The 26577-nt window shown below is 41.2% G+C and overlaps 2 protein-coding genes across 9 annotated transcripts; both read left to right on the top strand.

Moving 5' to 3' along the window:
• Positions 1-4494: 4494 nt before the first annotated feature.
• Positions 4495-18816, top strand: LOC117732068 (FYVE, RhoGEF and PH domain-containing protein 6-like). Of its 2 annotated transcripts, none has more exons than XM_034534685.1 (21): positions 4495-5005; positions 6029-7991; positions 9988-10120; positions 10310-10371; positions 10766-10796; positions 12910-13061; positions 13544-13700; positions 13830-13917; positions 14450-14500; positions 14620-14678; positions 14782-14853; positions 15169-15237; positions 15655-15738; positions 15942-16021; positions 16166-16268; positions 16409-16555; positions 16702-16807; positions 17324-17418; positions 17498-17626; positions 17726-17865; positions 17952-18816. In XM_034534685.1, exons 1-21 carry the CDS (start codon positions 4993-4995, stop codon positions 17986-17988), a joined length of 3771 nt encoding a protein of 1256 aa, XP_034390576.1. In that variant the 5' UTR covers positions 4495-4992; the 3' UTR covers positions 17989-18816. The 2 variants fall into 2 exon arrangements, with proteins under 2 accessions (XP_034390576.1, XP_034390577.1); XM_034534686.1 differs by having other exon boundaries at positions 4495-4980.
• Positions 18817-19381: 565 nt separating this feature from the next.
• nr2c1 (nuclear receptor subfamily 2, group C, member 1) lies at positions 19382-26495 on the top strand. Of its 7 annotated transcripts, XM_034534688.1 has the most exons (15): positions 19748-20270; positions 21085-21153; positions 21293-21427; positions 21722-21955; positions 22114-22192; positions 22297-22476; positions 22571-22715; positions 23164-23260; positions 23536-23723; positions 24090-24243; positions 24402-24523; positions 24688-24830; positions 25036-25173; positions 25330-25435; positions 25598-26495. In XM_034534688.1, the coding sequence occupies exons 3-15, from the start codon at positions 21356-21358 to the stop codon at positions 25767-25769; spliced, it is 1830 nt and encodes a 609-aa protein (XP_034390579.1). In that variant the 5' UTR covers positions 19748-20270; positions 21085-21153; positions 21293-21355; the 3' UTR covers positions 25770-26495. The 7 variants fall into 7 exon arrangements, with proteins under 7 accessions (XP_034390582.1, XP_034390584.1, XP_034390581.1 ...); XM_034534691.1 differs by lacking the exons at positions 19748-20270; positions 21085-21153 and adding an exon at positions 19382-19514; XM_034534690.1 differs by lacking the exons at positions 19748-20270; positions 21085-21153 and adding an exon at positions 19383-19514 and having other exon boundaries at positions 23539-23723.
• The last annotated feature ends 82 nt before the right edge of the window (positions 26496-26577 follow it).

Here is a 26577-nt window from a genome sequence, read left to right on the forward strand (position 1 = left end):
TTTATAACAGGGTACAGTGAATATATTAGATAACCAGGGATGAATTAATCACAGTTTATGAGCGCTTATCATGCTGATGGCTATTATTTATTGTCTCCATTTTATAGAAACCCGTAAATGTGTTTTTGTCTCCTATAGTTGTCAGATGTGATCTCTGTGAGGCTACTCAGTGGCACGTCTGCCATGCTCAGCTTCAGGTGTAACAACGAAAGCGTTCAACTTCCCCTTTTGGCTGTGTCCAACATCAACCAATCACAGGAAACGGTGAGATTACCAAGTCAAATGAGGGGACAAAATGTATTAGATTTGTCATTAAAATCTATAACTTCTACTCTGAATTGACAGCCTTATTTGCAGAGGAACGTTTACTTCTGATTCTGCTCAATACCTTTTGCTGGTGATGAGTAAGACAAACCCCCCCTGCTGTGAGCCTAGAGAGCGAGAGTAGCCTGTTCGTAGTTCGTAGTTTTATCACCATATGAAGGCATGATGTAAATGTATGGACTCAATACACCCGAATATCAAAAGAACAGCCCATGTGACAACAATACCTTTGAAGAGGCCTTCACCGAGTCCCTTAACAGCTTGCAAAATGCCTTTTGTTGTTCTATATCATATAATCTAGCATGCAAGTAATGATGGAGGCCAGCTGTCCGTGTGCTCCCTGAAGGTCCTCCAGATGGGCAGAGAAGTGGAGGTGTTGGAGGAGCCGTCAGCACAGTGGAGAAGAAGAGGGCATGTTGACAGGGAGCTGAAGAGTCTTCAGCAGAGAGTCCGAAACACCCTGGACGGCTGGCTGGATTATTACCACGTGGCCATTGGTACGTACCTGTCTGAGAATTCCAGCTTTTCTGAAATGTGCATTGTGTTTTTACACTTCCCAGCTGGGTTGTATTGAACATTTTGAGGTATTAAAGTGTGTCTTTGAACAAAAACTTTGAGCCAATCTTGAGTTTTCAGAGTGATTCAGTGAAGCAAAAAAGTTACAGTATCACCTCATCCCGCAAACTTAACATTATTGAATAGTTCCATCAGGATCTTGTTCATGGTCGCTTGTGTCACTCGATGTCTGTGTGCATTTCTGAATGACCTCCTCCTCTCCTTCAGGTATCAAGTGTCCTAACATGGAGCGGATGTCAGATGCCCAACGGAGGACCAGGCTGAGGAGAGAGGTACAGTCAGCCGCTCTGCCCTCTCTGAACCCACCTGCGCGGGCAGATGCTAAACCAGTCCGGCCTGAGGAGGGCAGGACTGAGTTACTGGAGCTACACAGCCATCTGTCAGCACCAAAGAAAAAACCTCTGGACTCCTACGTCAATCTGCCAAGGTGTCACTTTACCTACCTACTACCTACCTACCTAAATAGAAGCCAGTGATTGTTTTTTTAGTAGTGAAATAAACATATTGTTTATGGTGTCACTTTACCTACCTACCTACCTACCTACCTACCTACCTACCTACCTACCTACCTACCTACCTACCTACCTACCTACTACCTACCTACCTACCTACCTACCTACCTACTACCTACCTACCTACCTACCTACCTACCTACTACCTACCTACCTACCTACCTACCTAACTACCTACCTACCTACTTACCCACCTACCTACCTACCTACCTACCTACCTACCTACCTACCTACCTACCTATCTACCTACCTACCTAAATAGAAGCCAGTGATTGTTTTTTTAGTAGTGAAATAAACATATTGTTTATTGTTTAGTGCCTCAGCTCTGCTAGACTTTGCAATACATAACATTTCACTGTCTTTACATGTAGCTAGCTTCACTATCACCCCCCACCCTGCCAGGTCAGTGATTATTCCAAGCAGTGCAGACTTTCAGCCCTCTGCTGTCACCCGCTGTCCGGCCCCGCCGTCGATCACCCCCTCCATCCCTCTCACAGTGTGCCCTGCTCTGCTGAGAGCTGCCCTGTTGGGGGAGGGGGGCCGCAGGAGGTGCTGCTGCAGCGCTACACTGATGCCAGTGGTCACGGACCTGGAGTACGATGCCTTCGTTGTGGCCCAGCCGCCACACAGTCAACAGATCCTGGTGGTGTGCTTGACTCCGCCGCCCCGGCCTGTCAACGCGTGTGCACTGTCTGACCAGGACGCGCTGGAGCAGCTTTACAGTAGGAGGAACAAGTGCCGAACCATGCCGTGCACTCAGGTGGGAACGTGTCTTACATACAGGGGGTAGACAAAACTACGGAGCTATTTTTATTTTGTTATATACTGTATACTGTATGTATACTCAGTCAGGCGTCATCGCAGTCTCTGATTAGAAGTATTTGCATCATTTGTTTATTGTATCACTGGAGGTCAAATACAGTTTTTTTTTAATCTAGTGCCAGAAGGATTCATTTCGTCTGGTGAGCTATGAGATGTCAACCGGGAAGCCCAGCTGTGGAGGGGAGAACATGCTGCTGCAGCAGCGGCACAACGCTGCTCCTGGAATGGCCCTGGTCAGTGAACCCACTGTAGACTTGCCTCAAGGCTGCAGGCTCTGCTCAGTGCAGGATTTCATGGTTCCCACTGGGTGGCAGCAGCAGTTATTGCCTTAAGCTGAGGAGGTGCTTTGAAAGGGATGGGGTGAGGAAGACTGTGGTAAAGTGCTGTCTTTTCCAAGAAACCCAGACATTTATTATAAAATGACTGTAGGCTAGCAAGCAGTGAGGGGTTCTTAATTACAAAAGGCGTCGTCTAATCTTTAGCCCAAAGTCATGATAGCTGCTCCACTGATTTTCACTGTGAAATGAAAATGTCTCCATTAGTCCATAGATCAAACAGACATCCTCGCCTTACTCACATTGTATACACACACTGTGGGATCTTCTTTTGTGAAATCTAAAAATATCCACAAGACTGATCTCCATTTCCACACGTTTAAAGTACATTCTCTGTGTTTTTGAGCTAGATGTACATAAGAGGGAAGCTGCTGTTTGTGGGCCACATATTCAGTGGTCCCAGCTGCTCCGTCAGGGACCTTCAAAAGCAAATCTCCAGAACCAGGGCAGACTACAGATTAGGTCTAAGCCTCTCTTCAGACTACAAATGCAGGTACTACTACACCATACCATAGTGTGAATCTGATGAACTGTAAGAACCTGAATCATAGCTGTAATGTACTGTGAATGTAATGGGATTCAACTTAAAACAGTTGTCACCTTGAATTTAAAGCACATTCAAGGTGAATCATTTCACTAAAATACATTTATGTATCAGTGGTGGAAGAAGTAGCAGCACCTCACTGATAATTACTTTACTCCTTTAAGTAAAAGCATTCCAATATTTACTGAAGTATGAAAGTATTAGGAACAAAATGTTCTTCAAGTATCAAAAGTAAAAGTACTCATTGACAGAATAACCCCTGTCAGTTTTATATAATTTGATCATTATATTAGGTATACATATATACATTAAAGCAATACTTTAATTTTGTAGTAATGGTTGAGGTGAAGCTAATTTTATCTACTTTATGTACGTTTAAGTAGTTTATTCTAAAGTCAGCTGGTTCAACGGTTCTGTTAGTATATGAAATACCCTAAAATATTAAATTCTCAAGTAAAGTAAAAGTATCTCCAAATGGTATTCTTTACTTTCCACCACAAGTGATAGTTTTCTGTTTTTTTTGCAGTGATACATTTAACACACCTGCAGCCACAGATCCACTGACTGCTTCAGTGGAAGAGGAAAAGGTCAATGAGAGGTTTGTGACTGAATTCATATTTTGTATGACGGACTGCACATTCATGACATGTAATTTGAACACACACACTTTTTTGTGATGTGTTTGCATACTTATTTATTGTCAAGACAGTGTTATTGATGATTCACCTGCCTGATATATTCTTCCTCACAGAAAAAACATTCACCTTCCTGGTGTGTCACAACGGCCAAGAGACTTTTTTACCAAACCACAGAAGACTCCAGCGCTCACCCGTGTTCCTGTTATCACACACTGAATATGCTCCGGTGATGGGATTATATCCATATCGGTCCACTTGTAGTTATTAAAACGTCTCCAAACTGCATCAAATGTGGGTTAATGCTTTTAGTTTAATGTGCAATTAAACTGCATATGCAACAGATTAGTCTGATCTGTTCCTGAATTGCCAATTTTACGCTTAACAGGCAACTCTTAGAGGCATTTGGGCTAAAGATCTGTCATCAACGATAATCAGTGACAGCTGATGTTTCAGTTTTCTTTTCCATCTTCTGTAAATATAAAAAAGAAACATTTGTATTAATTGTAATATTCTTATGAGCAGATTTAATAAAACACAAAAACTATCAGTTTAAAATTTGTTTTAAATCTTATGTCTTAAACTGCCATTCAAGTCCCTCCCAGAGCTGTTCCCCGTAAGGATCACAGATTAATGAACAAAGTAACAGCATAATGAAAGCACCATCCATAAAAGCAGTTTTTGTTTTTGTTTTACTTCCTCAACTGTACATTAAATATAGCTCACAAAGCATCAGCTGCCTCCCACTCATATTCAAAGTCCCTTAATAATACTAGTGGTGGTAATTTTAGCAATGATGATGATGCATGTGGAAATTGCGTGGGAGGACATTCCTGTGTAATGTCCAAAGTCCTAATGCAATTACGTAGACGTGTTAATCGGAAGGAGGTGAGTGTGTACAACAAGCCTTCGAAGTTCATGTTGCACTATTTTACAGTCACGACACTTTATTCGTTGTTGTTGTTGACCGATCTGGCAACCTGTGGCCCCCGAGGACCCCTAGTGGAGCGTTGAAGGAAACAAAGAGGAAGCTCTCCGGCTCATGTCGCTGGCAGCCAGTCATCCAGCCGATGAGAACGGGCTGTGTGCAGCAGGATCGACACATGTCGGATAACTAAAGCGCTGGAAAGGTCGATTTGTACCAGATGACTTATTTGGCATCGACGGCTCGCGATGGATCCGGACGCCAACGACGATCACTGATTGTTGAGAATTGACCAAAGCGAAACGAAGTGAGTGACGCGATGATGAACTCAGGTAAGTGACGGAAACTCGAAGATTGCTCCGGTCAAACATTTGTGAGTGATTGCGCGGTCACGAAGGAGCAAAATCCATTAAAACAAACCGGAAGTTCGATTGGCGACAGAGCCAGGTGTTTATTTATGTTAGTTTAATTTTATTTCTGAGGGGCAATACAGATCAATTGTTGCACAGGGAGAAGCAGTGTTTTAATATGCATAGGGCGTCTAGCTCAAGCTGTATCCGTATTGCTTTTACATGTAGATACAGGTAATCACATGTAGTATTCAAGATTAAAAACAACTTCAGAAGACGGACTGTGTGCATGTGCATATATGTATTGGACAGGTAAGTAAATAAATGTATTATCAGTGTTTGTGACACATACCACCCATGTCCCTATAACCCCAAATCAAAGTGTTTTCGTAGACTTGTAGATGTGTTTGGTGTCACACCTGTGGCTTATTGAATCAGGAAATATGTGCTGATGGAAGAAAAGAAAACAACAATATTCCTCCTGCAAGCAGGTCCATATGTTATTGTTTTGCCCACCACAGAAAGGTTTTAGGACGGATGTACCAGGTTGCATGACTCGTTGTCAGTTCCTGCATCCCCTCCACCATTTATCTCCCACTCTTCATCTACCATCTGCCCCTCCTCCTCCTCCTTCTCTATCTGTTGACAAGTACCATGAGCCGGATTACAGTGCCTTTGTGTGTTTTGAGTGGCTAATATAAGCCATGTGATATTTGAACCCCCTGGAGAGGTAGTTTAGTACTTTACAGCATTTTTACACTAAGCTGTCACTAGGTTAGGATCAGTGTGACAGGACCGAAGAGTTGAAGAGTGAACCGTCATTAGGGCAACATCTGTCAGACGAGTGAAAATGCATCAAATATACCATCTGGATAATCAGAATGAGCTTTTTATGATGTTGCATTAGATCCATAATCTTTTTGATGCCTTTCAGATTTGAATCTGTCATTCAGAGGATACAACTTTGCATAAAATGTGCATATCTCTTGTTTTTTTTGTCCTCAGGCATGCAAAAGCCACCTTTGGCCCCAAAACCAAAGCTGGCCCAGCCCCAGAGACCAGCGCCGTTTCCTTCAACCCACCGAAGAGACTCCCTCGCACTTCCGTCTCCTGGCACACTGAGGAAGGTCAAACCAGTACTGGCCCCCAAACCCTGCCTCTCCAAACTCACCACTGCTGTCGCATCCAAACCGCTCGCTTCAAAGAGCCGGCTCCAAACATCTGCGACAGAAACCCCACGCATCGACGGCCTTCTGAACTCCCAAAATGGAATACAGCAAGACAACAAAAAGCCAGATTGGGATTACATTATTCCTATTTGTCTGTGTAGCCAGGAACACTGTATGTGCATCAGGAACACATCAGCAAATAGAAGGCTTCCCCCTCCACCTCGAGGTACTGCGGACAACAGAGGAGAGAAAACGGACAATGCTAAGTGCAAAAATATGAACACGTCCACCAATACTCACGTCACAAATCATAAACTTCTTCAATCACTTACTTTAGATAAACTTCTCAACACTGACATCAACACCTGCAGTCCTGAGGTGACCGTTCGGCCGTCCTTTCCTCACAGAACATGGAGCGATGAGGCAAACGGTAACGTGATACCTCCGAGTGCACCTGGGCGCGGACCAGCGGAAGATGCTCTTGGCTCAGAGCAGATATCTTGTGTCCCCCGGGCCAAACCAGTCCCAGCAGCCTCTAGAAAGCCCATCCCTGTCCCGGTACCACGGAAACCCAGGGCCGCTGTGCTGGCCCATCAGGAAAAGGTGGAGGAGGAGGATGGAGAGATCGTAAGCCAGGAAGGGAGGGAAATGAACGTCAAAGAGGTGAAGGTGTCACCAGAGGGGAAAGGCAACTCATCACTGTCTGTCAGTGTACCGCCTATATTTCTGTCTGCGAGAAGAACCTGCGCTCAGCCAGCTCCTCCGCCCAGGAAAAAGCCTTTACTGTCTGCACTTGCGAAAGCAGCAACCTCTGCTCCACACACTCCCCCGAAGGATGTGGAGGAGGAAGACCTGGGTTGGGACAGCAGCATCCAGGAGATGGAGGTATCGGTAGACAAGGAGGATGACGAGGTGGAGGAGGAAGGAACGCTTGATGAGGAGGGAGTCTACAGTGACTTCACACAGAGTCCTCCTTCTAGCAGTTTGCTCAATCACCCGGAGCTGCAGCCTCCTGCCGTCACTGTGGCAGCGGAGGACGAGGTGGTCAAGGTGGTTCCCAAGAAGCCCCAGAGAAACTGCAGCCCGATGGCACAGATGGAGAGGAAGGGATCTTCTGAGGAGAAAGAGGAGCGTAAACTAGGGGGCGATGAGAAAAGTCTGGGCCTTCCTACACAGGATCGTGTTTTGAAGGACAGATTGATGAGGGAGTTGCCTTTGCTTCCGGTCGTGAAAACGAGCAGAAAAATCTTAACACCTGGAATCATCAAGGCTGCTCGGTCCAGCCCGGGCAAACCGAGAGCCAAGTCGTTCTCTGGCGCCGACGTCCTTCGCTCCGACGGACAGAAGAGGAACTCTTTCCGGAAACTGCTGGACTTGAAGCTCTCTGTGAAGATGCTTCCCAAGCTTATAGCGAAAGGAGGCCAGAGCTCAGACTGCAATGAGGTTGAAGAAAGTGTGGACAGGGACCAAGACGGATGTCAAAACCTCCTCAGGAATCCAGGGGCTCAGTGTAAATTCTCCTGCCCGCTGATTGGAGTAGAGCAAAGTGTGGACGGAGACGAGTTATCTTCTGGAACAGAACAAGATGTTTACTATGAGAACGTTCCTCACTATGAGGAAATATCAGACTACATGAATGTGCATGTGGGAGGGGCAGTTCCATCTCGTCGGGCCTCCATCTCACAGCTTGCAGACTGGCAGTATAATGATGAGGGCATTTATGAGGAACAAGAGCCATATATGTCCTTTGAGAAAAACCCTGTACAGCTACAGTGTCAGACGCCAACAGACTGTGACAGGTAGATTATGATGGTTTTGTTTCTTGTCTCTTTGTCCTCACGGCTGTGATTTCCTTTGTCTTTAGAAAGGAGTGCATGTTAAACGCTATAGGCTTCACAAAATACATTCATCTGTAAAATATCTAGTTAATTACGGAATGTGTTTGTGTGTCATTTGTAAAAAAAAAAAAAAAAGAAAAGGGAAGGACACAGAGAAGCATGACACATTGTGTCCTTTGTTGCAGATTCTGGTCAGGGGAGTTTGACTAGTGTAATGGCACGCGTCCTCCGCCCGCCAGGTGTTGATGAATTGTGGGTTTGGATTGCACATACCTATTTAAAAACAAAAACCTTCATGCCATAAATTGTGATCGGAGACAACTCAAATGCAACACAACTTTTGTTCGGTCTGGGAGACACTTTAATGTAAACTACTAGAAGTGTGTTTTGAGCACTTTGCAAAGCGTTTATATGTCTGTTTGTGGACAGATTTATTTCTCAGGTCGATAGTGTCGAAATAAACATGCCGATGGGTCTGGCCTGAGCAAAGGGTAACTGAAGTAAGGTGGTAGGAAGTGGGGAAGGGACCATAGCCTTCACTTAAATAGTTGATTGAGTTCCATTTGTGATGCTCAAAGCAATGAAAAAGTATGATCAGAAAGCATGATAATGTTCAAGATTCAAGATATTTCTTTATTGTCACATGCACAGTTAACAGACAGTTGCGTACTTTGCTCGGTTCTCCTTCCACACAGTATTACAATAACTTAATATTTAAGGCAAAAATATAATTTAAATTAAAATTAAGAATACAAAAAGAGTATATAGTATAAGAAAAAAATATAATGAGGCACAGACATGTGAGAACAGTATTGCACAATCGGTTCCACTGAGTGTATTGTAGAGTTGCATTATTCACTGAGCTCGCTGTCAACAGTTTTAAATTCAATTAATTTGTAATCAAATAAACGGTCTGTATAATAACACAGTTAGATTTATGAGTAAAGACCCTTCTGAAAGATTTATAAATGACAATTAAACTTAGCATGTGTACGTACATTCTTGGTAGTAATGTTTCCAATTATCCCTTTATGCAGAGAACTCATATTTTGCATCATGAATGACCAGTGAGCCGAAGTCAGTCGGAAAAAATAGGATTACAGTTTGTGTAACTGCACAGCTTAGTGTTTTGTCCCTCTTTTAGCTCAAACTGTGCAACAATCACATGTCAAAAAGACATTAAGCAGGTCACAAACGTAGACCAGCTCAATGCAACAGGCTTTGTGAATGTACCACAGTGTGAAGGACCCACACACTCCAGCTTATTTAGTTTGCTGCTCAACCTTGGCCTATTTCTTTCTCTGCAGTTTTGTTCAGGGAGGGGCCGTTGTCTCGCATGCAGTGCTCCCCTCGGGAATTATGGCATTTTAGATATGTAGTTTCTTTTTGCCTGCAGCTCCCCGTTAGCTGTTCAAATGTTGTCACTTTTTTTAAAGCTATATGTGTGATGATTAGTGGTTTGCAGTTCTTCTGTTTCTGTGGGACTAGTCTAGCATGCGTTGATGGTTATCTTTGAAATTTTTTTTTTTTTTTTTCAGTTGCATCAAGGGTTCCCATTTCCTGTGTGCTCTTTGTTTTATGACTCCCACTTGATCAGAGCACGAAATGTTTGACTTGACTTTATGTGCTGACAAAGGTGTATATATATATATATATATATATATATATATATATATATATATATATATATATATATATATATATATGTGTATGTATGTATATGTGTGTATATATATGTGTGTATATATATATATATATATATAGCATTCTCTCTTTCTTGTACTTTTTTTTTTGTACTAATCATGCGGCTAGTGAATGATCTGGTCATCGTGTGCTGCGTTCAGGGTTTTTAATAAAGGCCTGCAGCGGCTTCTGTCTGTCCAAAACACCTTTTTAGTGTGGTTCCTTCATGCTCCTCTCTTCTCCTCTGACCCTAACATCCTGCCCCTGTTGACAGAATCTCTGTCGATGAGGAGGTGAGCCCCCTGGACGATGGCCCCTCAGACGAGGAGATCTTGGCCAACACCTCAGAGGACGATGGCAGCTCCATCTCCAGTAAAGGAGACCCTGAGCAGCCAGAGGAGAGTCCGGTGAGAAGCCGACAGATGTATGAATTTGGTCTGTGGAGGTGCTCAGAAATACTTCCTGGAATCTTATAAGCAATATTATGGCGCACAGCGTGTATCTGCTGTGAGCAGTTTTACCGTGAACGACACAGGGATTTATTATAGTGAATTGTAATTCTAAGTCTGTGTTTTTGCACCTTTTCTTCGACACAGAGTGCACAGAAGAAGAGCAAGATTCACCACATCGCCACAGAAATTATGAGCTCTGAGAGTGTGTAAGAGTCTTAATTTGTCTTTCTTTAAGTGTTGCTCAAATTATGAGCAATGTTTTTATCACTAACTTTGAGAGGTGTTAAGCCATGGGGATGATTTGTTTTTTTAAGTGCCCAGGTTTTGAGGTTTCTGCCTCCACGCAATTTCAATCAATGGGTAAAGTTGTATTAATGCTATGAGCACCACTGATTCAATTATATTCACACCCACTGTATTATGGAGAGACATATACCTCCAAAAATAGGCAAATAATAAAGAATGATCAGCCACCACCTAGATAAGTGATTTTTTTTGTGTGTCTTATGCTTATGTAGAAGCGACTCTTTGCTTACTCTATAACTATAATCAATCATAACATTATAACTTAACTTTCACATTCTGTGTTTTTTTTTTTAGGTTTGTCGATGTCCTGAAGCTGCTTCATGTTGTAAGTACCATCAACCTTAAACAAAATGTACTAAAATTATACATCAAAAGATATTTTAAACTTCTCAAGTGGTGAAAAAAATGACCATCTTTATGTCATGGTGTGGAGAAAGTTTTACTTTGACTCTCTCTATTTTTTTATCTGGTGCTAGTCTACCGTGTGAGCCCACATTCTCCATATGCGTTTGATTATGCCGGCCACAGGGCACACCCCATGCAGGATAAGACCGAACTCCCTTCAGTCTCCACCGCACTGCTCACATTCCTTTCTCAATTATAGTGAGATCTGACGGCAAAACCATACACTTCTGGACTTCAGTGGACTCGGGATGTTGTCAGATATTTAATTTATAACCGATACAAGTCAACGAAATGATATGATGATCAGGTTTCTGTGTTGCGCTTCCCTCAAAAATATGTTTGAGCATTATGAGTGTTTGTATTGTCAGATCCGTTTAACTCAAACTAACTTTTAACCATTGCTCTTTTGTAATCTCGCAACAGAAACCCTCTATTGTTGCAGCCACTAAATTGATATACAATGTAGATTAAATGAATGAAGGACCAACAATCCCACATCCCACATCCCACACTGTCTCTGAAAACAAACAAACAAAGGCAGCTTATTACAATGTTTGATCTTTTATGCAATTTAATCACAGCTACAACCACAATAGTGAGAGCTATGAATGAAGGACAATTAAGCCTTTAAAAATGTGATTTATATTTGTCTATCAAACGCAGACCAGCCTAAAGAGGACCCAGCACAAGTTGTATTGTGTAGCAACTGAACACTGATAGCCAACATGAAACATCCCCTCCTAATCGTATCACTCCGCTAACCTTAACCATTACTAAAATGACTGATGACATGTTAGTGCCTTGTCGAACTTACGGACCAGAATCGAATATATAAATGTAGTCACCGTTAATTCAATTATGTCAATTATTTCAATAAATCAGAGAAGATCCTCTTCAAAACAGATCTTCACACAATTGTATTTCACCTAATTTAATCTGTATGTCTGTGTCCACAGTGTTGGTTTACCGCAAAGTCAATTTGTGGTATTTTTCAGCCTCTTTATTTTCACAAAAAAAGGACTTTTGGAGAGACAAAGGTCTCGATACAATATCGAAGTGGGACTGAGTCACAAACAATGACTCGTCACTGCAGAGCACCGGCAGGAAATGCTTTAGTGTCTGCAGACTGTAGAGGAATGGAGTACAGTAATGAGGATCAGTCATACCTAGTTCATGTAGGGGACTTTGTATTTGTTAATCTTGTCCATCTGTGCCAGGCACTCTGATTTGATGTGTGTTTTTTAATCTGAGATACAAGCTCAGCGGTATTTTCAGCATACTGCTGTGCTCGGTGCCCTGTCGCTGTCTCTCTCTCCGGGAACAGAGAGATAAGAAAAGGCTTGATTTTTAAGTGGATTAAAATGAAGGATCTGCTTTCAAAGTGCTTCACAGACTAAATTGAAAAGAATCATTTAAATTCACGTAGAAGTGTGTAAGTAAAAACACGCAAAAGAACCACAGCTCCTTGTCCTCCCTGTTGTTGTCTGCTTAACTTATGAAAAGAACATATTCACTTACTGCTGATTCAGTCACGTCTACATTGTAATTTTTTCTTATTTTGTGAATCATCCAGATTTTTTTCGGATTCCTTGCCAAATCCTTTTCCACATGACTCACCTCCTTCGCTGTCAGATCACACATTTACCACAAAGCTCAGTCTGCAAGCAGTTTTATTTGCCATGTGTCCTCATAAACCACCCAAAAACTCCACATCATCAGAAAAGGAAGCAGAGACAGCATCCTCAGGCTCTCTTGTTCTCCTTTTTTGTTTCTTCTTATTTTGGGGTTTGAAATCATGAAATGATGGACATTTTAAAAATGCTTCATGTGTAGGTGTAGGTCATGGGGTCAGCACTCGTGATCTTTTACACTGAAGGTTTCTGGCGCTTATCTGATATATTTTTTTTATGACAACCTCTACATATTTCTTCTATACTGCTCCAGTGAGATTCACCTCTGGGTTTTCCCGTGTGCCTGAGTTCCTGTATTTGACCATCTGACTCTTGATCTGTCGGACTCTATCTAATCCGCAGGACTTCCGTGACGCTGTGTCCATGTCGTCTCGTCAGGGCGGGAAGCCTGTGATCGAGGAGCGTCTTCTCAACCAGATTCTGTACTACCTCCCGCAGCTCTACGAACTCAACCAAGACCTGCTGAGAGAACTGGAGCAGAGAGTAGCCAAATGGTACAACAGAATCCTGAACAAATGTTTTTTTAACATGTGTATAATGATCAGTTGGTGGCTCAAAGGGCAACACGTGCACCTACAAGATATGACATCTGTCCTGTAAATGTGTCTGGGGGGGGGGGTGTTACATAATTTGGGCCATTTAATAGAAATGTTAACATTACTGAATAAAATGATATTGCTGGGCAATACTGTATATTAAAATATAACAATGCCACTATATAAGACTAGATATCGTAATATGGCATTAGTATTGTTTAGTATATTAGTATATTAGTATTATTAGTATAGTATTCATTACAGTAAAGTAATGTAATTTTCTGAACTTACCAGACCTATTTTATTTGCTGTATATGTGTACATATTTTATTATTATTATTATTATTATTATTACAGAAATACAGCTTAGTTCCAGATACATGCACAAGGAGGTGTCCCAGCGTCTAGTTTGATCTAATTCTACTTTATTCTCTGTCAAGGGATGAGAATGCACAGCTAGCAGACGTTTTCCTGAAGAAAGGGCCCTATCTGAAGATGTACTCCACATACATCCGCGAGTTTGACAAGAATGTGGCTCTACTGGAAGAGCAGAGAAAGAAGAACCCGGCATTCGGCGCGGTGGTTCGGGAATTTGAGGTAACGAGGCTTGCCTGACCAGTTTTCACCGTCTGCGGGGGCGTGTCTGTTTGGTCACTGAGGTGCCATTGTTAATGCTTGAGTATGTGAGGTTGTTCCTCTTTAATTTGCGTCTTTTTTGTGTTTTAGGCTAGTCCACGCTGTGCCAACTTGGCTCTGAAGCATTACCTACTGAAGCCTGTTCAGAGGATTCCTCAGTATCGGCTGTTGCTTACAGGTACATCTGCATTTTCATAACATTACTCGCTCATCACGTTCATTCACAATATATGTTGGTCAAAGTCAAGCTTTATTTCATTCCAAAATCCCTTCATGTCTGTAGTTATGGACTCCTCAAATTGCATGTCAGACCAACCTGTAATGTCTCATTATTGGCATCCTGCTGCCCTCTGGTGTCCAGACAAACGAAAATAGTTTTGAATTTGCTCCTTCAATCCCCGTAAAATAAGATTTTTGAAGTGCAGCCCAAATCAGATTTGTTGACATAACACAAGCTTTAAAATGAGTGAGCTTAGTGTTTCAGGAGTCTAATGGATGAGGGTCGCTCCCTCGGGAGCGAAATGTGAAGAATGTTCCTCATGTCGCGCTTGTATAATTGTATTATGTAAGCACCTGCAGGCCTTTTCATCCAGGATTTTAATTTCAGATTACGTGTCAGGAATGTCCTGTAGAACACTGAGCACTTGTAAGTGGACAAAGTAGTTTCTACGGTTGACCCTGACTCTTAAACGTCCCTTATTGTGTTTCAGACTATCTAAAAAACCTGTCTGAAGAATCACTTGACTACAAGGACACACAAGGTAAACCAAAGGTCTTTGAACATGTGTATACTGTTAACTAAAGCGCATGGTGTCAGTGAAATGTAAACACTGTCTGTCATGTATGTGATGTACACTGGTTCACATTTCTATCCACTCAGCTGCTCTTGAAATAGTGAAAGAGGTGGCCAATCATGCCAACGACATCATGAAACAAGGGGTGAGAAGCAACAAGAAATCATATATTTATATTTATACATATTTATTAACGTTTTGATAAAGCGCTGCATACGGGTTGCTGATGTCCACTTTGTTTCTCTCAGGATAACTTCCAGAAGCTGATCCAGGTGCAGTGCAGCCTCAACGGCCACCATGAGATAGTCCAACCTGGACGGGTGAGGCCATGAAGATGTATCTTCATTTATATTCATTCATCAGCTGTGATGAATGAATGACAGTTGTGTATTGAATGTTTACTCATATTATATGATCAGTTATTACATTTTAAGCCATAAAATGTAGGGCTTCTTGTAGTAATTACTATAGTTTCCTGCAAATAACATTAGCAAAAGGATTTCACTATTTATGTATATCATGCTTTTATTTCTTTTAAACCATATATAGTGCTTAATTTTAACACCGACATTTTTAAGCTCAAGAATCCAAAAATAGCTGTCATGATGTGATCTTGTGACATTGTTATGCTCCAGATCTTCCTGAAAGAGGGCACCCTGAAGAAGCTGTCAAGGAAGGGCATGCAGCCCCGAATGTTCTTCCTGGTACAGTGAAAAAAAAACCCATCTCTCCCTCCTCTAATTTAATTTGTATACATTATCATGGTAATACTGCAATGAGACAATCTACTGCACACGCTCCTACCTTCAGTTACAAAGTGTGTCCTGTGAAGCTCGTTCTGTTTTTCAGCGAAGGCATTCTTTTCTAAGTAAGGCGTTATAAATATATTCATACATTCTTGTGTTTATCAGAACTACTGTCCCCTTGACCTGCTGTAAAGATCATGAGCGAGTTTAGATCAGAGACGATTTGACGGAGATCGAGCCCTTTGATGACATGACCTCAAACTTGATAGCAGCTCCTATGAGCCTAATGAAGCAACACGTATATAAATCAATTTGAGTTTCCCAATATTTTTCGAGCTCCTCTGTAGTGTAATGTCTTTGTCATGTCTCCTTTAGTTTAACGACACATTGCTGTACACCACTCCTGTCCAGTCGGGCCAGTACAAGTTCAACAACCTGTTTTCTCTGGCTGGGATGAAGGTGAGAACTTCACTCTTTATTCCTTTGCACTCTTCATTTTTTCATATATATATATATATATTAACATATGAAAAGATGAAGAGTATCTCATCAATGTGTAATATATATATATATATATATTATATATATATATATATATATATATATATATATAATGGATATGTTCTTTGCTGCCATCACTGCTCACAATGAAATAATTGCAGGTTAGCAAACCCAGCCAAGAGGCCTACCAGAATGAGCTGAACATTGAGAGCGTGGAGCGCTCCTTCACTCTCTCAGCGAGGTAATGATCAGGAACAAAAGATATTCTCTTGGTAATTTCAGGACATGAGTTGTTTCATAACCGTCATCCTCTGTTTTTCCACGCAGTGCATAGGTCTGTAGATGCTGTGTAGGTGTGTAGTCCCACTGTGTTTTCTCTCTGCAGTTCGGCCTCAGAGCGAGATGAATGGCTTGAGGCCATCTCCACGGCAATCAGTGACTACACCAAGAAGAAGATCAGCTTTATATCTGGAAAACCTCCAGAAGAGGTAAAAAAACAAAACAAATGTAAAGTGAACCTGATGCATCTTATGTTTGCAGTGTGTACTCTGTTATAGTAATGAATACAATGTTCCTTTGTGTGTGTGTGTGTGTGTATATATGAGCGATGATATATTTTTATATTCAGGTAGAGCTGAGAGATGGTGGTGATGGTGCTCCTTTGGGATCCACAGCCCCAATATGGATCCCTGACCCACGGACCACCATGTGTATGATCTGCACCTGTGAGTTCACCATAACATGGAGGCGACATCACTGCCGTGCATGTGGAAAGGTACGAATATAAAAGTCTCTCGCATCAAAAAAGAATCATCAAAAAAATGAGAGCTGCGAAATAAAATGGCTTCTACAACTGCACATGTTATAAAATGAGGAAGGAAAAAAACAAACATATTTAACACTTCTTTATCATCCCATCAGGTGGTGTGCCAGTCATGTTCCGCCAACAAATGCTGTCTTGAATACCTAAAGAACCAGTTAGCACGAGTGTGTGACCAGTGTTTTCCTGTTCTTCAGCTGCAGAAAAGTAAGGCTGGCTTCCTTCTAACATTGCTTGTGATATGATCCAAATAATTTGTCATCCTAATTTTTTACATTGTTCTGGGCGGAAACATCAGTGTAGATTGGGCTCAGGTATGTACTTATCTGTGTTCAACCCGTGGTTCGCGTCACCCTTTTTAATAACGTACCCCCTGAGAGATATATTTTTGTTTGCAAAAAATATGACTATGAACATAATTGTCAACGTCATTGTGTTTGTTGTGGCAGTTGACGACGGTTAATGATTGCATTAGAAATAGGAATATTGAACATAAAATGTGGTTTGTCTAATTTATTTTAGTTTTTTCATTGAGATTATTATTATTGTGTATATGTATTTTGGGAATTATATATGCCTGATATTTGTTTTTATTAAAATAATATAAAATGTAAATAAATCTCTTAAACCCCCTGCAGTACTCCAAAGCACCCCTAGGGTTACTAGCACCCCATTTGAGAAACACTGTAATAAACAACTGCATGTTCTACATGTGTGTATCAGGTGAACGAGCCCGCTCAGCAGTCGTATCCCCTGGAAACAGAGCAACCTTTGCTTTCTCCAGGAAGCAGAAGAAGATACCCGCAGCACTCAAAGAGGTGCTGATTGCTTTTGCCGTGATCAGGACGCACTGTTAGTGATAACGACCTGATATCTCATCAATGTTTCATTTTTCAGGTGACGGCAAGCACAGACAACTCCTCCATGAGTGGGTATCTGCAGAGGTCAAAGAGCAATAAGAAGCAGGGGAAGAGGCTGTGGTTCGTTATCAAAGACAAAGTCCTGTATACATATGCTGCAAGTGAGGTAAGATCTCCTTCTTGCATCAGTGAAAGCCCAGTGTCATGTTACGATCATTGATTTAATGTCCATCTAACATCTGTCTTGTATCGTGTCTTTCTGCAGGACGTTGCAGCCTTAGAGAGTCAGCCACTGTTGGGCTTTATGTTGAAAGTTGATTCATCAGAGAAGTTACAGTTTAGGCTTTACCACAAACACACACTTCACTACATTTTCAAAGCCGACGACCTCCAAACAGCACAAAGGTAAGGTACAAAGAAGGGTGCAAAGAAGTATTGTTGCATAAAGTGAAAGCAATAATAATACAAATAATATATAATTTTTTCAACAGATGGATCGACTCATTCAAAGACGCCACGGTGCTTTAATATTGGTTAACTGTGTGTGTGTGTGTGTGTGTGTGTGTGTGTGTGTGTGTGTGGCTGTTCAACATACTGTTTTACCTCAGTGCTCTCTGAAAAAAACATCTGGAGACACTATAATAGTTGCACTGAAATAAAATCAAAATAGTGTTTTATTGCTTCTATCAGTGTAGTTACCTTTTACATAGTTTTAAAAGGATGGGAATTAGCCGTTAGTTTTGTATATTAATTTTTTTAATTTACATTCATGCAGTTTTGGCTGCAGTTTAAGAATCGTATGCCCAAATCATTTGTGGCTTATTTAGACATTTTTTTTCTTACATTTTACATAGTTTTTTAGTATCCTGCTTGCTTCTGCGCAGCACAGATTTGTTAATGAAAGCTTATCGTCAATAGATTTGTAATGAATTTCATAACATTTTGCTCGTCATTTACCATGTAATTTTTAGAGGTAAAAACAAATTACATTTAATGTTTCTTGTAGTCTAAGAATTATTACTTTATTTCACACCAGTGTGTGTCTTGTTGTAGAACACACAATGTGCATGTGTCATGCTTGTGTTTGAAACATCCACCTTCCATCACTAACGTTTTCTGTAACTCTGAGTCTAACTTAAGAGTCTTAATGGTGTATCAGAGTATGTTCACTGTTTGTATATTAACTGTACAATAATGGGTAGTGCACTTAAGTATCTCAACCGGCTGTATATATTATGTCCCTACACACATCTGCTGTAAATAAAAAGGAATGTAAATGAAATGTTATCGAATTTCCATGAATTTTGCTTTTATTATTTAAATTCTGTGACTGTAATAAATTGTTGTTATACTGTTCTTTTTGTCCTGGTCAACTGTGGAAAGAACAAACAAATTCACTGCACATTAAATGGTGGAAATGCAAATCGTAGGCATAAAGGGAAATAATTACATACATTGTACTGTAGCTGAAAGGACATTTTTAGTAGATCATATTTCACTGGACTTTAAAGTCACATTCATTTCAGTGTAAAAATGTGGTTTCTATTGCAGAATTGCAAGTTATGAAACCACTGACGTCATGACTAATCAATGGAGAGCAGTAGGTTGATTTGCATTGTTCACTGTAATATTGATCTTAAAACAATGAAGCCTGAACTTCTCAGACATCTAAATGCATAACATTACATCCAATGATAGTCAATCCTGTTAAACAAAAATAGAGAATTAGTCAGAGTAAGTGTTCATTTCTCTACAATTTTTTCAACACATCATTGTGCGTTTGCGCTGACTAATGTGCCATGCAGAATTGTAAATAAAATTACTCAGTAATACTTTGTGTGATGGATATGTCATTACTTCTGACAAAAAACAGGTTAACATCACACACACGCACAGACTGGCTGAACCACGGCTAACAAACTGCGCATGTGCGTAAATCGTTTATTGATGAAAAAAAGGTCACGAACTCTGACCCTCTCACCAACGGCAACAAACATTTAAAATAGTAATATATAGAAGACTATACACTATCTGACTCAACAGCTCCTTGTCAGGTAAGATACATTGACTAATGCGGACGAATGCGGGGATTCAAGACGGAGACACGAGTGGCCAGTAACGCAGGAAGAGAGGGAGTGTTCAGTAACGACTACGGCAGGGAAGCGACCGTTACCAGCTAGCAAACAGTTAGCACAACTCGTTAGCGCTGTCGTCCGGAGCTCCGCGGTTAAAACTTACATTTGGCAAGTATGCAATCCAATTGGGGCGTGCGCGCGCGACTGCACAGCTGGCACTGTGAATCGCATTGACGTTGCATGTTAACGTGTCGGAGACAGTAATACTAGTAACGTGCATGCTTGTGCTAGCTAGCTTAGCCGCGTCAGCTAGCCGTGTTAGCTACGGTTAGCTGCGCTTCTAGCGGTGCTAATCAGCCTTCCGCAAACTAGACTGCTACAGCGTTAAAGCAAGTCCCGATTGTGAGAACGGCACGTCGTAGTGTTGATCGTAGTTTGTCTCGTTGAATTCCCGATTAAAAGAAAAGCCCAGTGCAAAGAATGTATGCTATTATTTGCTCGGTTGTCAAAACTCCGAAGTCCCGCCGTTTGACTGAGCGAGTCTGCGTCCTGGGCCCTGAACCCTAGCGTGCTTTAACCCTTCAATGTTGACCTTTCACCCACAGGAAAAGAAATACCTTTATCTTCCGTATCGATTTGAAATAGCTGGCTGCCAAGAGCTTGTTTGTGACACTGCTGCAGCTTTGCCGCTCACCCGTTCAAACTCAACAGTGATATTCAGCCGTATTTTATTTGGTACATTACAGTTTCGAGCTAGCGCCGGCTAGATTGGTTAGCGTAGGCCACAAACTAGCGTTAACATACATTTGGGGCACGCAATATGATATATTTTATGTTCTACATTATCTGTTAACACGCATCGTTCAAAGCTAATGTTGACTTGGTTAACGCTCGCTCTTAAATGTTTAGAAATATCAATCACGTCTTAGTCGGAAATATCTTCTAGCTAAAGGAAAGGTGGTGTTAGACTAGGACACAGGATGGAAAACGAGTTAGTTATAACGTAAGTTAGGAAATTAGTGGTTTGTTGGACGTACTCGTTTCTCGTGGTCACTTTAATAACAGCGCTGAGCTGTGAAACTATCATATTGAAAATAATGTAAATCCGAGTTTCGGGTGGCTTTACACACACATCGATATATAAAACATGTTATTTATACATGTGGTAAACGTGAAATGAACTGTTTTTTATGGGGTCTAAATTACACACGGAGCTCAGACGTCTATTAAAGGATAAGGCTGGTAATATTTTATAGCTTTCGTATTGTCAACCAGCTCCCACGAAAGGCCAAAACAATTAAGTGTTGTCATTGTAGCGTGATGCACCTTATTTCTCCATAGCACAGACCTCTGTCAGACCACTGTTGCCCAGAAGCTTTACAAAACAACAACTTACATGGGTTTCTGCATTATCTTGAACATGGGAGCACTGCAGTTTATTTAGTATCAATCCCACATACACTAAACAGCTTCTGTAAATACCTACTAGAACACCTAATGTGTACAAATATGCTAACAAATCCACTCCTGTTGAACATTTGGGTTTTAGGAAATTGCTTATCCTTTTAAAAATGGGACTACATAATTGATGGACTGTTTAAAAAAAGAAAATAATTTGGCAAGTATTGATACGTATTATACATGGGATTTGATGGTAGTAAGATACTAATACTGTCATCCTTATCCTTGAAGTTGTTCTTTACCTGACCCAAAGTTTGCTTTAATAAGACATAAAGTAAAACATACCCTATCTACAGGTGTGCATGCCTCATGGGGCACTGATGTAAAGACCAGTACAAGAAGGTGCGTGCGGTATCGATATGGATGGACTGACTCAAAGGATTCAACTTGTGTCAGCAGACAGCAACATGGCATTAGGACACAGAATCCAGGTGATGTGATAGCCCATCAACCATGTGAACATGCTCTTTTTTCTTCTTTTTTGTGTTTGAATAAATACATTTGCACATCATCTTGGCATGATTAGATCCAAGAATAGCTAATGGTTTAATCTTGCACTGTTTTGTATTTGCACAATTTCTCCCTGGTCCTCCAATGACTAGCACTATTTTAGTATTTATATTGTATTCCTCTATCATATCATTAGCCAAACTACTCCCACACTCCTTCTGCATCCAGTCAGCACTCACTCGTCTTTTGCTTTAAAAAAAAAAAAATCCTGCTAGATTGTAACTGATCAGCAGACTGGCCAGAAGATCCAGATCGTCACAGCACTTGAGCCATCTTCCCCTGGAAAGCAACAGTATATTCTAGCAAATGCTGACTATTCCCCTGGTGGGAAGGTGATCCTGGCCAAGCAGGAAGGTTCACCCAACAAGGTCATCCTCACCACTCCAGACTGCTCGGGGGTTAACCAGCTGTTGTTTGCCTCCCATGATCTGGCTGGGCAGCAGATTCAGGTATTACTGGAGAATATTAGTGGCCTCTTTCAGTCTTTTGTGATGAACAAATAACTGAAAGTTCTTATGACTGAAGCATAACCATGTTTAGTCGCAGTCTTAATTTATTGCAATGTTTGCTGTATTAAATTATTCTGCTGTCTCTGGTTGTTTGTCAGTTTGTGACTGACGGTTCAGACCAGTCGATTGTGAAGCCGGTTGTGGAGTACTGCGTTGTCTGTGGGGACAAGGCCTCAGGTATGAATTCAGTTTAATTTGCTTGAACACTATGCTTTAATGATAATTAACAGATATGAGCAAGCATTCGCTAACCTAATGCTGTTTTCTCTTTGCTCTCTCAGGGCGTCATTACGGAGCGGTCAGCTGTGAGGGCTGTAAGGGCTTCTTCAAACGCAGCATTAGAAAGAACCTAGTGTACACCTGCAGGGGCTCTGGAGAGTGTGCCATCAACAAGCTCCACCGAAACCGCTGCCAGTACTGTCGACTGCAGCGCTGCATGTCTCTGGGCATGAAACAGGATTGTAAGAGAGTGTTAAATTCTTTATAAACAGTTGTCGATTTGTCATTTAGGACTCACTTACATAAGGTCTGATGTTTTTGTTTTGTCTTAACTAGCTGTGCAGTGTGAAAGGAAGCCCGTTGAAGTGAGGGAGAAATCCGCCAACTGTGCAGCCTCCACTGAGAAAATCTACATCCGTAAAAACCTGTGTAGTCCTCTGGCTGCCACACCCACTTTTATGTCTGACAAAGAAACTGCTAGGTACAACCACTTACACTAATTTACCAGTTTATTCGATGCACCTGTACAGTCGAATACAACACAATAAATAGCCCTGATGCAAACAATATCTTTGTGTAATACTTTTGTTAAATTACAGCAACTCTTTTTCTTGTTTTATTGGACTGCATCATATTGAAACTTGTTTCTTATATAAAAAAAGTTCCTCACTTCCTCACACACAAACTAGAAACACCTCAACATAATGTCGTCCAATACATCGTCATCCTCTCTGAAACATTTGTGTCTTTTTCTGACCAGTGTAAGATTCAAATGGGGGAAAAAAATAGGTTTTGTTGCATTGGATTTAATTAAATTAGATTGCACACGTGTAACTAATGTACTGATCAGAGTTTGAGTAATAACCTAATCACATTGCATGGTTCTATATTCCATAATGCAATGTGAAATGTTAAATATCTACATTCAGGTCTACAAGTTTGCTTGAGTCAAGCATGTTGCTCAACATCCAACAACCCTTCACCAAGATGGAAAACACCATCTTGATTCCAGTATCCCCTGACAAGGTAACACCGATGCAGCCAAATTACATCTTACTGAAATCCTACCTAGCCATTCTTCAATATTAACGCCCCTGAGCATATTGTTTAAAAAAAATCCATCAGCTTTGTAACTTATAATTAAGAAAAGAAAAATTGCTTGTTTATTAAAGGTGCATGTGTCCCTCATTTCTGTTTTTGTTATTCTTTCTTGAAATAGTTCAGTGATGAGCACAAATGTTTTGTCAACTCCAGACAGAGCGGTGCAAAAAATGACTTCTTAATGACTGCTACTCGTTCAGCAGGTCGACCCATCTCATGGTGACCTCGGCACGCTGGCAAATGTAGTGACGTCCCTCGCCCACCTCAACAAGGCCAGGGAGGCGATTGACGGCTGCAATGACATGATGGGAGATGAAACGCTTAGCAACGGGGACAGCTCGATGACAGACATCCAGGGAGATGAGCAAAGTGCAAGTGAAATCACTCGGTGAGGGAGATGTCATAAAGAATCGAGAGGCTTTGATACTAACTGTAGTTGCTTTTGAATAAGTTGATTGACCATGGCACTAGAAAGAAACCCAGGGGCTGTCTTTTTTTTGTGTGTCACAAACCTTTAATATAATTTCCTGCAGGGCCATGTGGTTTCTTACTCCACTTTGAAGGACTTAATTAGATTCAACCACAGTCGAAAAAAAAAAAAAAAGAACTGTATGTCCAGGGTGCACTATAGTGCTGCTTTGAGTCATACCATGTTGTTTCTGTTTCTCTGTAAGCCCCATTATAAAAGATGATTAACACAAAATGTGGATCTTTTAATGTCAACTTTTTGTTTTCATATTTTGTGTACAAATAGAGCTTTTGACACCCTGGCCAAAGTCCTGCACCCTGGTGATGGCCCACCGGGAGGTTCCTTAGAGGCCACAATGCAGCTGATGTCGGGGGACCAGTCAGGTCCTGTGGTGGAGTTGGAGGGACCTATACTTTCTGACAGCCATATCCCTTTCAAGGTAAGAGCACAGCCACTGACTTCTACACTCAGGATCAAATCTAACAGAGCCCAAAACCCTTTGCTTAAGTTTTACTGAGTTACACATTTAAAAAACATGTTTTCATATAAACCCTGCAGTCATGCATTCTTCATTTACTCTACAATTTGTTCCTTCAGCTTATGATGCCTTTGCCTGTGCCAGAGTACCTCAATGTCAACTACATCTGTGAGTCAGCTTCCCGGCTACTTTTTCTCTCTATGCACTGGGCACGCTCCATTCCTGCCTTTCAGACCCTTGGGTAAGCCTTTGTCACAAGATTTTTTTTATTGTTTCATCACAACTTTTTAAATGATGCCATCTGGAATTTATCACAACATGTCATTTATAATATAAAGAGAGCTTTCCCTAAAACGGCTACACAGTTCTCTGGAGCAAAATGTAACTTTGACTTTACTTTCACAGTGGTCAAGACAATGACATTAACTTAATGAAGGCCTGCTGGAATGAGCTGTTCGCTCTGGGTCTGGCACAGTGCTCCAACGTCATGAATGTTGGTACCATCCTAAGTGCCATTATCAATCATCTGCAGACCAGCTTACAGGAAGGTAGGAGCACTCTGCTGTTGAATACAATTACAGAAGCACAAACAATTTTTTTCTGTGTCATGAAATGGGAAACCATTTATGCAATGCAGACCAGACCGTGAGATCTGTCATGCTTATATTTGTTGCACAAAAATACAGTCTTGACTTTGCAAAAAAGTAAACTGACCCTTATATCCATAATTCCTCTTTTTGTTCTCTTCTTCAGATAAGCTGTCCCCAGATCGAGTAAAACTAGTAATGGAGCACATCTGGAGAATGCAGGAGTTCTGTAACAGCATGACCAACCTGTCCCCAGACTCTTATGAATATGCCTACCTCAAAGCCATCGTTCTCTTCAGTCCTGGTGCGTAGACAACTGGCCAGTTTACTAAATGAAAATTACATTAGCAAGTTCTTGAATCCTGACTCCTGAGAGGAAAACCCTGAGCATAAGTTGTACATGGGGCCAAATATACCTTGACTCTTATCTGACTGTGTGAATGTGTTGTTTTTGGACCAGATCACCCGGGCATCGATAACACACCACAGATAGAGCGGTTTCAGGAGAAGGCCTACATGGAGCTGCAGGACTACGTAACCACGTCCTACCCAGAAGACTCCTATCGGTCCGTAGGCTTTAGCTTTGTAATACATAATGCCTGCTCGTTGACATGATGGTGTACTCATACAGCATGGCTCTCTATTTGGCAGGACAGATTTGTGACCATGTCACAGTGCTAGAGTACACATTAAATTTGACGTCTCATTTCCCCCCTCATTGCTCTCAGGTTATCCAAGCTGTTGCTGCGTCTTCCTGCCCTCAGGCTGATAAGTGCAGCTGTCACCGAGGAGCTGTTTTTCGCTGGGCTCATTGGCAATGTGCAGATTGACAGCATCATCCCGTACATCCTGAAAATGGAGTCCACTGATTATAATAGCCAGGCCGTCTCTGGGGTCTGACACGCTGTGCCATTTGTAATTGCAACTTTGGACTGTTAAAACTGGACAGCCAGCCAATCGGAGTGCTCTGCAGAGCGATCACTAAGTGGTCACAACATACTGTAGTTATGACACGGCATCCAATGGGAATTCTGTTTTTCAACTGGCTCCTCGGTAACCAGTCGGTAGAGCACAACCCAAAAAGAGGACAAACACAAATCAACTCCAGTGGCCGGTGAGCCTGCCAATATCTCCCCATTCAGGAATGAACCCCTGAAACCTGCATAGTAGATTGCGCTTTTTATTGTACATAGTATTTTATGCTTCATCGTCTACAGGACTTTTCTTTTTTCTGCAGATATTGTTTCCACTTTGAAGGAATCAGGGTGGTTTGTTTTTTCAATGCTTTCCTGCAAGGTCATGCTTTATTTTTATTTTCTAATCATTCTGAGGATAAAAAATTTAAATAATGTGAATTGATTTGTGAGATGTCTTTATCGCAAAAGGTTATAACCTTTTATTTCTTATTTGTTTGCTAATCCAAAGGATCATGCAGCATTACTTGTCAAATATTTGACAGCTTGAATCATTGTGTGTGTGTGTATATAGATTTGTATATAAAATGCACCAAGATGGCTAAAATGGGCAGCACTTGGTAATTTGTGAATTCCATCTTTTGGAAAAATTAATGTGGATGGAAAATGGTAATTTCATTTGAAAATAAAAATAAAAACACCTTTCAACCTTGTTTCTTTATTATTATTATTATTATTATTATTAACATGATTGAGCTCTCAGTTTGATTGGATAGATAGAGCTGACTCCTGAT

Source organism: Cyclopterus lumpus, chromosome 6 (genome assembly GCF_009769545.1).
Source record: "Cyclopterus lumpus isolate fCycLum1 chromosome 6, fCycLum1.pri, whole genome shotgun sequence".
NCBI lineage: Eukaryota > Metazoa > Chordata > Actinopteri > Perciformes > Cyclopteridae > Cyclopterus > Cyclopterus lumpus.